The sequence below is a fragment of the Phaseolus vulgaris genome, chromosome 2, assembly GCF_051622355.1.
Source record: "Phaseolus vulgaris cultivar YP4 chromosome 2, ASM5162235v1, whole genome shotgun sequence".
In the NCBI taxonomy this organism is placed as follows: Eukaryota; Viridiplantae; Streptophyta; class Magnoliopsida; order Fabales; family Fabaceae; genus Phaseolus; species Phaseolus vulgaris.
In genome coordinates, this window is record NC_143499.1 from 46,643,667 (window position 1) to 46,656,707 (window position 13,041).

Consider the following 13,041-nt stretch of genomic DNA (forward strand, 5'->3'; position numbering starts at 1 on the left):
CTTTTATTGCCTTGTTTCTACTCTTTCGCACACCTTGTGCTGATTGGTTAAGTTAATTTCACTTTCAAAAAATGAAGGTATTATTATTTCTGCTTTACTTCAACAGAATAAATAAGAGACGGGAGTTTCCTTTTCAGATTTGTGTTGGTTGAGACTGAACTCTTTTTTTTATGTTAAAAGCTAGCAATAGACATTAGCATTCATGATCTACAGATAACTTTCTTGTTTGAGTTACACTGAGCTTTCGGAGTTTCTGACATTCATTCACTTCATTGGGTTTGAATTTAATTTTTAACAGTGATGATTGTTGTTATATAAATGTCTGTCGAGGTACACTTCCTTTTTAATTTTTAATTTGTATGCAAACATGTGGTTAAAGTGTGCTTTCTGTTTTGTACTTGAAAATGGTTTATTCCAGAAAGTACAATCATAAGGCACCCCATGTTCTGCACTGTTTGCTTTTAAAACAGTTATCATCTTATATAGTCAAAATCGAATGATGTAGCAGCTGGAAAAATTAAGTTTTTGTCCTTCAATTACATTTTCCTGGATCATGTTCAATTCCAACAACTTTTGTTTTTTCCTCTTTCCTTTTCTTCCATGTACGGAGCCAAGTAAAAGATTAATAATCATGGTTGAATTAGTTCTCTTATAAATATGTTTAACCTATAATAATATGTTTAAAATTGAGAGACTTAATTTAAAATTAAAAAAATTATATTAATGCATTTATAAATTGTGGAACTTAATTGAATATATATTTTATTAATAAAAGAATAAAATTGAATAAAATAAATAATAATAATAAATTAAACTATTATATATACAGAGAAACTTATCTAAAAAAAGTCTAAGTTAAACACTCTACATGTTTTTTTCTTTCTGCTAAACACTCTTTATGATTGGTATAAAGAGATATTTTACTGACAAACTTTTATTTTGAATTAACACAATTAATCAATTTGCACTGTTTAAATAACAACGAACTGGTCCACGATCGAATTTTTTAGAACTGAACTGAATTTAACCAAATAAATTAGTAATAAAAACATTATGAATTTATATTCGTGGTTATATTAATGTGTCATTTTTTCTTTATTGGAATATATATTAGTATAATACTATGTCATATTAGTTAACTCACAATATTTATAATATCAGACTTCACACATTCAACCATGTTTCTCACACTAAGTCTTAAAAAAAATGAAAATGTGAGGTATCATATAGACATTTAATGCTCAATCTCAAAATGTTAACAACCAAGAATAATAAATAATTCGAAATTTATTTTCACATTAAGTTTGACTTCATTCTTTAAAGACTTTTCTTCCAATTTGTCCAATTCTTCTTCTTTTTCTCTAAAAAAATATAGATTTATAATAACATGTTCAAAGAAAATAAAATATTAAATTTACTCTTTTTAATAGTTAAATTAACATCATATTTAATTACAAGAAGCTTTTTAAAATAAAAAATTGAAACGTAAATATTATAAAATATAACCATATAAAACATTTATCATTAATAAAAATTACAACCTTACATATACAAATCGTACGCCTATAAATAAAAAATAAGGTACAAATTTTCAATTTCACAAATTGTTGGAGATCAACTAGTGATGAAGACATTGCGAGTTAGTTAAGTTAGGATTGAAGTTCACCTCTTAATATCAAAGTCATTTAAAGTATATTTTATACTAGTGAGAGAGTTTGTTGAACTTTTTAGCCCGCTCCCATAAATATATAATCACACTTACAAGTTGACATGTTTCGATGTAAGAAAGTTGTGTTGAAGATCTAACATCAACTAGAGATGATGACATTTTCGTAGTATATAAGTGAGTACAAATCTCACCTTATGAGTCAATTTTGTTGAATTGTGCTTAAAGTTCAATTTTTTAATACAAATCATACACAAAGCATTACAAAAAAAATCATGAAATAGAAACCAATTTTAGAGACAAAAAATAATTAGTTGTTATAATGACTAAATTAGAAACCATTTAGAAACTAAAAAAAATAATTTCTAAATTAGTTTCTATTATTGCTAAGTGGTTTCTAAATTGGTATCTAATTAGCTACCAAAGTTTTTGCTACCAAATTTAGAATTTAAATAACTAGTAGTTAAAACTTTGGTAGTTAATTAGATACCAATTTAGAAACTATTTAACAAAAATAAAAACTAATTTAGAAACAATTTTTTTTTAGTTTTTAAAATTGGTCTATAATATAGTCACTATAATAACTAATTATTTTTTTTTATATAAAATTAGTTTTTATTTCATTATTTTCTTGTAGCGAAGTAATTAAACTAAAATATTTCATACACTTCAATTCCACATATTTAAACAAAAATATTTAAATAATATTATTGTAATGAGCATTTAACAAACCCAATCTTAATAGTATTTTTCAAGAAGGTACAATCAAGTTTATTTAAATATTTATTTTCTAGCTATTAGAATTATGCTTAGTCAAAAGATATAAGTCAATCCTAAATAAGATTATGAAGTTGCTCAACCAAACTCATCATGACTTAGATTAAAATTCGCAAGAAGAAAAAATTAAGAAGAATACAACCATGATTGGTTGATATATAACAATTCATTTTTACAAAAATAACGAGCAACAATAAAAATAATTTCTTAAATGAAAATATACATATTTATGCTAATGAATACAAGTTTTTTTTTTTGAGATATATTTATAATTAATTTGGTTTCTTGCCTTTTCTACATATTGTAGCTTAGCCTTTTTTTTTCTTTTTTAAATACTTTATTTTATATTATTAATCCTTTATATTTATTTCTTCAACCTTCACTTTTTGATGGTCAAAAACTTGAAATGAAACGAACATCAAACGCATAATCTTATTTAAAATATCAATGATAAAGTTTTTAGATTACAGGGTCCGAAAATTAAATACCAAAGAAGATTGTAACGAAAAAGAAGCTTACCACACTTCCAGTGCAAGAACCCAATCCTTCCTCCAACCACAACCAAGCATATCACAACCAAGAAGGTCTATTCTAAGCAATTTAATTGCAAAAGGGTGAATTTATAAATTTCAAATTTATAAGGCTGCATTTAGAAAATATAGGAGTGCAGAAAGAAATGACCCCTACTGGGCCAAGTCCAAAATCATGACATCCACAATTTTTAAGAATATGTGATATAGTGAAACCCACATTTTGTATCTTTAAATGTGGAAAACTAACTCACATGAGGTTTTTTTTGTTCTGTTGACGTAGTTTTCATGTCTTGAGTTTTTAAACTGTAAATCATATTCAAAGAACGAATAGTTCTACATTGTTAAAAGTAAAATATCATGTCTGAAAACTATTTTTCGTAGTTAGATGTAACTCTTTAAGCTCAAATGAAGATATGAGTGTGACAAAAACTATGTTCAAGGTGGGTTATGCATCTTTCAACAAAATCAGACCCAATTTTTACATTTTCAACTTTGATTATGATGCAACAATAAAATAAAATTATTCTTTGTATTTTTTTTAACATAACACTATGTTTGAATAGTTTTAATGAAAGTTTAAAAGGTTTTTGCAACAAATCATGTTAAAAAAAGTCAATTTTTTTTAAATGATAGAGTAGTTCTCATCCATCCGCTTTCGTTTGAAAGCTCTTGATTAAAACATGAAAATCACATCAGTCTTCAAAGCAGTGAAAATGAAATTTAAAATACTTGTTACAAAAATGAATAGATTTATTATGGGGAAATGTGATTAGATGATAAGCTAAAATGATTTTAGAAAATTTTCCGATGATAATATTAATGAGGAAAGTGGACAAAAAAAAATTGGGTGAAGAAAAGCACTTTTGAGCTGTGACGTTGGGGCATGGGGAAGTGGGCATCACAGTCACGGAAGAGTGTCATGTGAGCGTCTTGTTTCTGCGATTAGGAATTCAGTCACGAGAGTGGCAATGGAAGGTAATGCAGACATGTTCGACAAAGTTCCGTGACAATGTGGGACCACTTCCCAACAAAAGAATGCTATTTCCCACCCAATCCATTTTCACCCAATGTGAAACTTCCCACATTAATTTATGCAATCAATTTACTTCTACTCTTCATTATTAAAAATTAAGGATAAAGAAACTGAAAAACTCTCAAAACTTCTCCATCTACAGTTTTATATAGATTATTGGATAATGAAAAACACCAATTTACAATTTTGATGTAAAATAATATAATCTTAAAATTATTCAATTTCAATGTAAAATTATTTCTTTTTCAATGTTATTATCATTATGAAGTATGAAATGTAGCAATAATGTAGCAATGTCCACCCATGAAACACAGATGAATAGTGGGAGATAAGTGAAGTATGAATATTATTTAGCAGTGTAAGAAAAGACACTTATTGATGCACGATACAGCATGGTTTATTGCCCACGCCACTCTTCTTGTGCTCCACTTTAACTTCTAAGGAACAAAATGCATCATATTTGTCCTTGCATGTAAGTGGGGGACTAGAGAAGCTCAACCACACATTATAACATACAATAAATTAACCTTAAAAAAATGATAGTGGAACTCAAATTGGTTAATTGGCCTTCTACCCTTACTACACTCTATAATTATTTTTAAATAATGTAAGGTGGATTATGCATTCACAGTGCACTCAACACTGATAATGGATCGTGTCTTCCAAACTCTTCAGTTGAGAATATCTTGTCAAAATTCTCATGCCAATTCATTATTTCCTTCACACCTCGGAATATCACAATCACATGCTGAATTATCAGTTTTCGAACTCAATAATGAAAACATCTAATTTATTTCTTTGTTTTACTTTTGGCAGAAATATTGCACTCGTGACAATAGAGCTGTGTTCCTTTTTTAGCTTCGACTTCACAAATTCCAACTAAAATGTAATAATGGGATGAGTAATTGTGTTCAAACTTTATCTCTCACACACCATCTAGTCCAATGAATTGAATCCAAAAGAAATTGACGGGCTACATTTGGAAACATCACCTTACAAGACACGTTCCTGTTATCACATTCACATGATGAATCAGAAATCTGTTATGTGGGGTAGCACAAAAAGAAAGCAAACATAAAGCAGAATAAGCACTATATATATATGTAAACATTGCCTTCTGTGTAAACATACCAATAGCTTAACGCCGCACCAGTTCTCCCCTCAAGAATTCAGGTACAAGAACCACTCCATTTTACTCTTATCTTTCTGTCCTAGCGTTAGGTAAAACAACATCTACCTTTGACATTTTGGATTACATATGGATTATTTGACATTTGAAGTTTGCCAGGTCATGGATGTGTTGCTGTCATTATGTGTTCTTTTAGTTGCTTTGCCAAACGTGGCTGTAGTGGAGAGCCGCAAAGCTCCGGTTCTGGACTACTTTGAGTATTGTGCTATGAGCTGCAGAGCTTATAGTGCCTCATTGGAAGAATTTGGAGGTGTTGGTGATGGAACAACTTTGAACACCAAAGCCTTTCAGGCAGCCATAGATCATCTGAGTCAGTATGCATCGAGTGGAGGGTCTCAACTTTATGTTCCCCCAGGAAGATGGTTAACTGGCAGCTTCAATCTCACCAGCCATTTCACTTTATTCCTACACAAGGATGCTGTGATTCTCGCCTCTCAGGTCTAGTAGCTTAATTTGCTAATGTTAAGTTATTCTTCACTTAATGTAATTCAAGTGTATTGATATTGTGTTTGTTTTGAAACTGTTGTATCAGGATGAAAATGACTGGCCAGTAATTGATCCCTTGCCATCTTACGGTAGAGGGAGGGACACCCAAGGTGGAAGGTTTAGCAGCCTAATTTTTGGGACCAACCTCACTGATGTAATCATAACTGGTAGTAAAAGTTAAGCTTTTGATATTACAAATATTGTCCAACTAAAAATTTACTTCATTTAATTATTGAATCCAAATTTGTTTAGGGGCCAATGGAACATTGGATGGACAAGGTGATCTGTGGTGGCAAAAATTCCACAAGGGGGAGCTCAAATATACCCGGCCTTACCTGATTGAAATAATGTACTCAGATAATGTTCAGATATCCAATCTCACTTTGGTGAACTCTCCATCGTGGAATGTTCATCCTGTATACAGCAGGTTCATCCTTTTCTATACCTATAGGCTATTATATCTAATAATTGACTCCACAACCTCCCTTGAGGGGAAATTTACTATACTGTTTCCTGTTTCTAATTAACATATGAAATTTAATGCAGCAACGTTGTTGTTCAAGGGGTCACAATTCTTGCTCCTGTGACATCTCCAAATACAGATGGAATCAACCCTGGTAAGTTAGAATACCTCTCCATGTCTTATTCTATATAATACAACAGTTCATATTTCTATCAATAACTTGGCCAAACATACTAAGGTCTGTGGTTTTGGCGCAGACTCTTGCACAAACACAAGAATTGAAGACTGTTATATTGTGTCCGGGGATGACTGTGTGGCTGTGAAGAGTGGTTGGGATGAGTATGGTATAGCTTATGGAATGCCAACAAAGCAACTTGTAATCAGAAGACTCACTTGTATTTCTCCATTCAGTGCTGTGATTGCTTTAGGGAGTGAGATGTCTGGTGGGATCCAAGATGTGAGAGCTGAGGACATTGTAGCCATCAATACAGAATCAGGGGTTAGAATCAAAACTGCTGTAGGAAGAGGAGGATATGTTAAGGACATATATGTCAGAAGAATGACCATGAAAACCATGAAATGGGCATTTTGGATGACAGGAAATTACGGGTCCCATGCTGATGACAAGTATGATCCTAATGCACTTCCTGTGATTCAGAACATAAACTATCGTGATATGGTTGCTGAGAATGTCACTATGGCTGCGAGGTTGGAGGGTATCTCTGGTGACCCTTTTACTGGAATCTGCATATCTAATGTAACCATTCAACTGGCAAAGAAGGCTAAAAAAGTTCCATGGACTTGCACTGATATTGATGGGATTTCAAGCGATGTCACTCCTGCACCATGTAATCTGTTGCCAGAACAAGGAGAAGAGAATATTGGAGCATGTACCTTCCCAGAAGAAAGTTTGCCAATTGAAGATGTCCAGGTTCAAACGTGCACTTACAGTAGGAATTTATGATAATGTAAAGGGAATGGCGCAGCTCAAGGGAACAGTCCAATGCAAATGATGTTACACTTCAAAAATTGTATTTAAAACATTGTGTACTTATAAAGACTCTGTACAAGGGCAATGGCAACAATGATATATAAATGAGTCTAATAAATACTCAATCTTGTTATGAAATTCATTGTTTTTCCTTCTTGCTTTAACATTGCAAAATATAAATAGGTAAAAGTAACATAATTTTTTGATTGGTATTGCTGAGGCAGATAGTTTCATTGTGCAGACTTGTTGATTTACATTACAACTCTTTACTTAAGTGTTACTTTAACATATCACTTTGCCACACTCAACCGGTCAATCAGTTCACAAGAAGAATCGCCAATCACCATACGTTAAAGTCAAGCATCTTAGACTTGAAATGTAACAAGCGGTGTCATATCATATCCAAACATTGAAACTGAAAAGTGACATTTAAAGATAATTGTCATGAAATAAGAGAGAGGCTCCGTGCTCCCTATACCTCCAAAAGAAAACTTGAGCGAGCACAATACAACACAGCTTTTTTATTACTCTTATAAAGGCCTGTGACATCCAACTAGATTTCTAACGATTACCCATTTTCCAGGAGAAATTTGTTTCCATACCTTCGTTGGTGTAGGACTAGATTACAAGAAAAGAGAACTTCAATTTGTCCCTAGCAAATCGTCTTGGTGTTGCACAGGCAATATATTTAAGGGGAAAGAGGTTCATCTTGTTACATTTATACAAATAAGAAAGAATTACTGGCAGGGTGGATCTGGATTGAACTTCACTGATTCCCTCCAAATGAGCTCCTTCACGTGCTCTTCAGTGCATGTTGGCTGATCAAAATCAAAACTGAATGGCCTGGGACAGACTGGCTCATCATTGATGTTATGGAGTGATGAAAGATAAGGGTGACATAGTGCCTCATCAACTGCAAACAATGAAAATACCTCACAAACATGAAACAAACGAGGCCATCTATATTATTACCTAGGAAGACCATAAACCTGTCTTGTAATGGAACTAATGCATACCTGTAATGCGTTTGTTTGGATCAAATATAAGCATCTTCTCTAACAGGTCCAATGCCTCAGGCAACATGTTAGGGAATCTGGTGGAGAATTTTTGCTTCCGGTACTGTGGAAGCTGTCTAATGTATCTTCTGGCATTATCACTTCGGAGAAATTCTAGGCTTGCATCATCAGGTGAACCTAATAACTTTTGTACAAAAGGAAAACATAATGTATGAATGGTGTTAGGCTTAAATATCCTTTTATTGCTGCAAATATACCAATCCATTTTTTATTCTTGTAACTTTCCTTTTGATGATCCTAAAAAGTTCAAACTTCCCTTTTTGGTCCTTATCAACTTCTTTTACAAAATAATGCGCATTGATTCCATCCAGTATTGTTGAGTTAGCATTTTTGTAATGTGATGGTAATATGTGACAATGCTTGACCTTTTTTACTTTTGCAACAAAACAGATCGAAGTGCTTAAACTATATAGGTGTCAAAAAATAAATTTACAGGAACTAATAACAAAAACTGATATATTTGCAAAGACAAAAAAAAGGTATTTAAACTATGAGCATCTATGCATTTCTCTAGTTGTTTGATAATAACAACATTCAAAAGGTATATAGGTAATGACACATATAGGAAATGGAATACATGAGTTAGGAACTTTGCATGATCATAATTGGAAGCACCAAACCAAAATCATACCTCCGTTATAAGCCTTAATTGGTGAACATAGTCTTTCCCAGGAAACAAAGGTTCTCTGGTCTTAATTTCAACAAGTATGCACCCAACAGACCAAACATCAATTGCAGAGGTGTACTCGGAACAGTTAAGGAGCAGTTCTGGGGCACGGTACCATCGTGTGACTACATACTCAGTCATGAAATCCGTTTCAGATGTTGTTCTTGCCAACCCAAAGTCTCCAATTTTAAGGTCACAGTTTGCATTCATTAGTAAATTACTGGGCTTAAGGTCACGGTGCAAAACATTAGCTGAGTGCACATATTTCAGCCCTCGTAACAGCTGGTATAAGAAGTACTGCAAGAGTTTCTTCCAATATCAATTCCATGCTTAATTTCAAACTCAATCAAATAAAATACAAAAATATTACTTTATTCCTTTACGTTTTAATATTTTTTTCATTTTGTTACATTAAATTTTAAAAGTTTTAATTTTGTATTTTATGTTTATGAAGGGTTCATTTTAATTCTTTTTAACAAAAAACATTAAATAAAGTTAATTGCATTAACCGGTTTAACATCTTAATAAAAACTATCCATTGCTTTAAAAGAATGCTAAAACCACATACGCTAAGTCTATAGTTTGTGATCTTAATCCAAACTCAAAGCTATTCTTAATTCAAACATTTAAACAAAAAAGCAACTGCTAACAACCGACAACTGCAGAAGCCTAGAAGGGTTATATCTATATTGTTTGTAACCAGAGGTAGATACTACATACTGATATGTTATATAAAAATATTGGATAATTATATGCTAAAGGTTTAAAACACATGTAATTAAGATCCAATAGTATCATTTGAGCAAAACCTGGCAATGCTCTTCACCAAGAGTTTGGTCAGAATGAATTATGTGATGAAGATCAGTGTCCATCAATTCGTAAACAATGTATACATCATTGAAGGTCTCCCTTTTGGGGGGTCGTATGATATCCTTGATGGCAATGATCTGTGAAAGATGATAGCAATTTTAAGTTTTTAAACAGAGAGGTAACTGTAAATAGGGAACAAGCTTCAGTAATGTAAACAAAGACAAGAAGAGATCAAAGTTCAATTGAATATGATTGAATTAGGTGAACTCTCTCACAAGTACTAGAGCACACAAACACACAAGTGCTATTATGTGTAAGAAAATTTATTTTCTAGCAAGATAGTTGTCTAAAAGGATATATGCAGAAAAAAAATAACACATTGACACAAATGCTTCATGATTACTAGGAAAATGTTATATATTTGAAAAACCATGTACTCAGTTGCAGGAGTACACAGAGATGAGCACTTACATTTTCATGTTCCATGTGACGAAGGAGTTTGATTTCTCTCAATGTCCTCTTAGCATCAACTATATTGTCAAATGCGTTACCAATCTTCTTGATGGCAACTTGTTCGTGTGTTTCAGAATTAACAGCAGCACTAACAAAAAATATTGTTGAAGAGAACATAAATCCATTTGCAAGCACATACTAAAGAAGCAGATATCAAATGTAATTTGAAGAAGGAAATAAAACACTTACCAGACGATGCCATTAACGCCTCTACCAATTGGGCGAATAGGAGGCGCATACTTGGAAGACACCTCGAACAAGTTTCCATACACATTGTACTGAGCATATTTACCACCATGTGTGAGAACCCTTTTGATTTTTGCATCCCCAGAAGCTGAAGCAGCAGCAGAAGAGCTTGACCCTTTTGTGGCCATGATCAATGTTCAGACGCTAAGAGCAAAAGGGTCTTCACCTTTTCAATCAAAATTACAAAAGCTAATAAGCCACCCAATAGTAAACAGAAAATAGCATTTTTCACTGGTTGAGTTTATTAGTTGATGATGGGAACGTACGTAAATAGAACTACCTTCCACCCAATTAGTATAAAAAACTAGAAGATACTTGTGTTCATAGACCAAAGTTCAGGATAATTTGGACACATACACAAAAGTGGTTGTAGAACATATCATAAAGGAAAAAGTAGTTGTAGGATAAGTGAGTTGTAAGAAAGCTTTTAATTGAAATCTGAAAATGGCGTTTTCTAGATCATGTGCTTGCTACTTGGTATTGATCATTCTACCTGTAAAAGCATAAAATGTAACGTGATCTCTTAAAGCATAGGATTTATCACGAGATGTTTGTTAACTTGCATTCATGCGTTGTTAAAACTCTAGAAAATAGAAACCTGGCTCCTTTTCCTTTTTAGGTGTGTACCTCTCAGAACCACGTCTCATTCTGAGTTCACGACTTGCATGTGATAAGTTGCATGGTGAAACGTGTACCGTGCTTGAAAGTACACCACGTATTGTACTTTATGGTGTGAAAAATGAAGAGGGAAAAAAATGGACGAACTAAGTGAACATGAAATGAAAAAGGTTAGTTATAAAAAATGTGATGCTCGATCGGAACCTCTGTGCTTGCTTTGGTGGCTTTAGGCCAATTCAACACAAATAAAGTGTGCACCATTTGTTTCTTCTTTGTTTGAAATCCGTTCTTCTTTTCTTCCAAAATTCTGTGGTAATTGTTAGTGGGGTGTGGTGTGTGAAAGGATTTGGATGGTGATCCACTCAAGTGTTGGTTTTGTATTCCAATTTTCAATGCGTGTGTAAAATATGATGCAACTTATCTTGTTGAAAACTTGGAAGCAAAGCATTGTTAGAAAAAATGTGGCAAGCGAACGTGGAAGATCAGCGTTTGACTTGCTTCATAATACATCAGATTCAGCCATTTGTGCAATGCAGAAAAACTTAGATCCTGCAATTTTACATGTCAAGTGTAAGTTACAAAACTCACTATATGTAGCTGCAAAAAATGGAGAGAATACGAACCTGTAGCAGTCTAATGAAAAAGACATGGAGTATAATCAACACGAAATTATTACCTTCAAAACTGTTTCTCTTTTGACATTTATATAATTGCGAAAGAAACTAAAGGAGACAGTGTTAGAGAGGAAGATTCTTAATCTCATATATTCTGTTAAATGTAAATGAGATGTGTTAGTGTGATTCATTGTAATTAATTATTGCAAGATGTTGTTCAAATATATGTTCTTCATATATTTTGAACTTTTGTTAAGAAAAAACCAATGTATGGTGGTGTTGAGTTGAATTCACTGGCTTCAAATTCTGAAAATCTGCAGAGAATTGAAGATCCATAAGAAGCAAGAAGGCACTGCTTAAGTAATATGTAATTAGCTGCGAACAAGAAACATCCATGTTAGAAGACAATTGGAGGAAATAATACCTTGAATACAATTAAAAGAAGAATTAATATTTTATTCAGCGCAATTTATTCATAAATTATAATAAATATTTATTTTATATAATTAAAAATTATAATAAATAATTTGTTTGATATATAAATTAGATTATAATTATAATAATTTTTAAATTATATATTGCAAATAAACATATATATATATATATAAATTACATTTTAAATTTTAAATTTATAACAATTAATCTATATCGTAATACAATATTATTTTAAATTATTAGCAATTAAAAAAAAATCATGTACTACATAAAAATAAATAGCTTAATTAAGTTTTTAATCCCATATATGAGATGTTTTTCTTTTAATCTTTCGTTTGATTTTCTGTCCATTTTATTACTTTAATGTCTAATATTAAATACCCAGACACGATAGCTGAGCATGAAAAAAAAATCTCTAAAGCTGGATGCTGGATAAAAAAATTCAAAGAAAAGTTCAATAAAACAAGATAATGCAACTGTTTTTGTACTAAGCAATTTATAAGACTTGATAAAAAATTAGACAAGATTTGAATGTTATAAAAACACTCCTTGCTTTTTAAAGTATATATATATATATATATATATATATATATATATATATTAAACAATGCATAAAGAAAACATAAATCCAATTACTTTATTTAAAAAGACAGCTAACCAATGAAAATTATTTACATTAGTTTGCAGATTTTAAAAACGAATAACAAAGAGGAATTTCAAAAAAAATTGTGTAGTGAACACTGCATTGATTAAAGGATTTTAACGTCATAACTCATTGGTAGGCATGATCTCTTTTATTTCAAGTGCGGGCTAAATTTTGGCATTAAGTCCGAAAAATGCCATGTAGTAACGCAAGTTTTGACCAACTGCAAGCATTTGAAGTTGGATTCTAGAGTGAACAAAAACAAGGGATGTAACACTCAA

The 13,041-nt window shown here is 31.8% G+C and overlaps 2 protein-coding genes across 5 annotated transcripts; one reads left to right on the forward strand and one right to left on the reverse strand.

The window, feature by feature from the left end:
- The first annotated feature begins 4,597 nt into the window (after positions 1-4,597).
- LOC137812670 (putative polygalacturonase) lies at positions 4,598-7,276 on the forward strand. Of its 3 annotated transcripts, XM_068614819.2 has the most exons (7): positions 4,598-4,683; positions 4,826-5,182; positions 5,298-5,636; positions 5,731-5,851; positions 5,937-6,111; positions 6,231-6,301; positions 6,405-7,276. In XM_068614819.2, the coding sequence occupies exons 3-7, from the start codon at positions 5,301-5,303 to the stop codon at positions 7,109-7,111; spliced, it is 1,410 nt and encodes a 469-aa protein (XP_068470920.1). In that variant the 5' UTR covers positions 4,598-4,683; positions 4,826-5,182; positions 5,298-5,300; the 3' UTR covers positions 7,112-7,276. The 3 variants fall into 3 exon arrangements, with proteins under 3 accessions (XP_068470920.1, XP_068470919.1, XP_090155236.1); XM_068614818.1 differs by having other exon boundaries at positions 4,629-5,182; XM_090299110.1 differs by lacking the exon at positions 4,598-4,683 and having other exon boundaries at positions 5,089-5,182; positions 5,290-5,636.
- Positions 7,277-7,517: 241 nt separating this feature from the next.
- LOC137812671 (mitogen-activated protein kinase homolog MMK2) lies at positions 7,518-10,895 on the reverse strand. 2 transcript variants are annotated; one of them, XM_068614821.2, is made up of 7 exons: positions 10,717-10,895; positions 10,394-10,616; positions 10,163-10,292; positions 9,691-9,828; positions 8,846-9,178; positions 8,155-8,338; positions 7,518-8,051 (listed from the first exon to the last, which is right to left on the reverse strand). In XM_068614821.2, the coding sequence occupies exons 2-7, from the start codon at positions 10,576-10,578 to the stop codon at positions 7,876-7,878; spliced, it is 1,146 nt and encodes a 381-aa protein (XP_068470922.1). In that variant the 5' UTR covers positions 10,579-10,616; positions 10,717-10,895; the 3' UTR covers positions 7,518-7,875. The 2 variants fall into 2 exon arrangements, with proteins under 2 accessions (XP_068470922.1, XP_068470921.1); XM_068614820.2 differs by having other exon boundaries at positions 10,731-10,894.
- Positions 10,896-13,041: the final 2,146 nt, after the last annotated feature.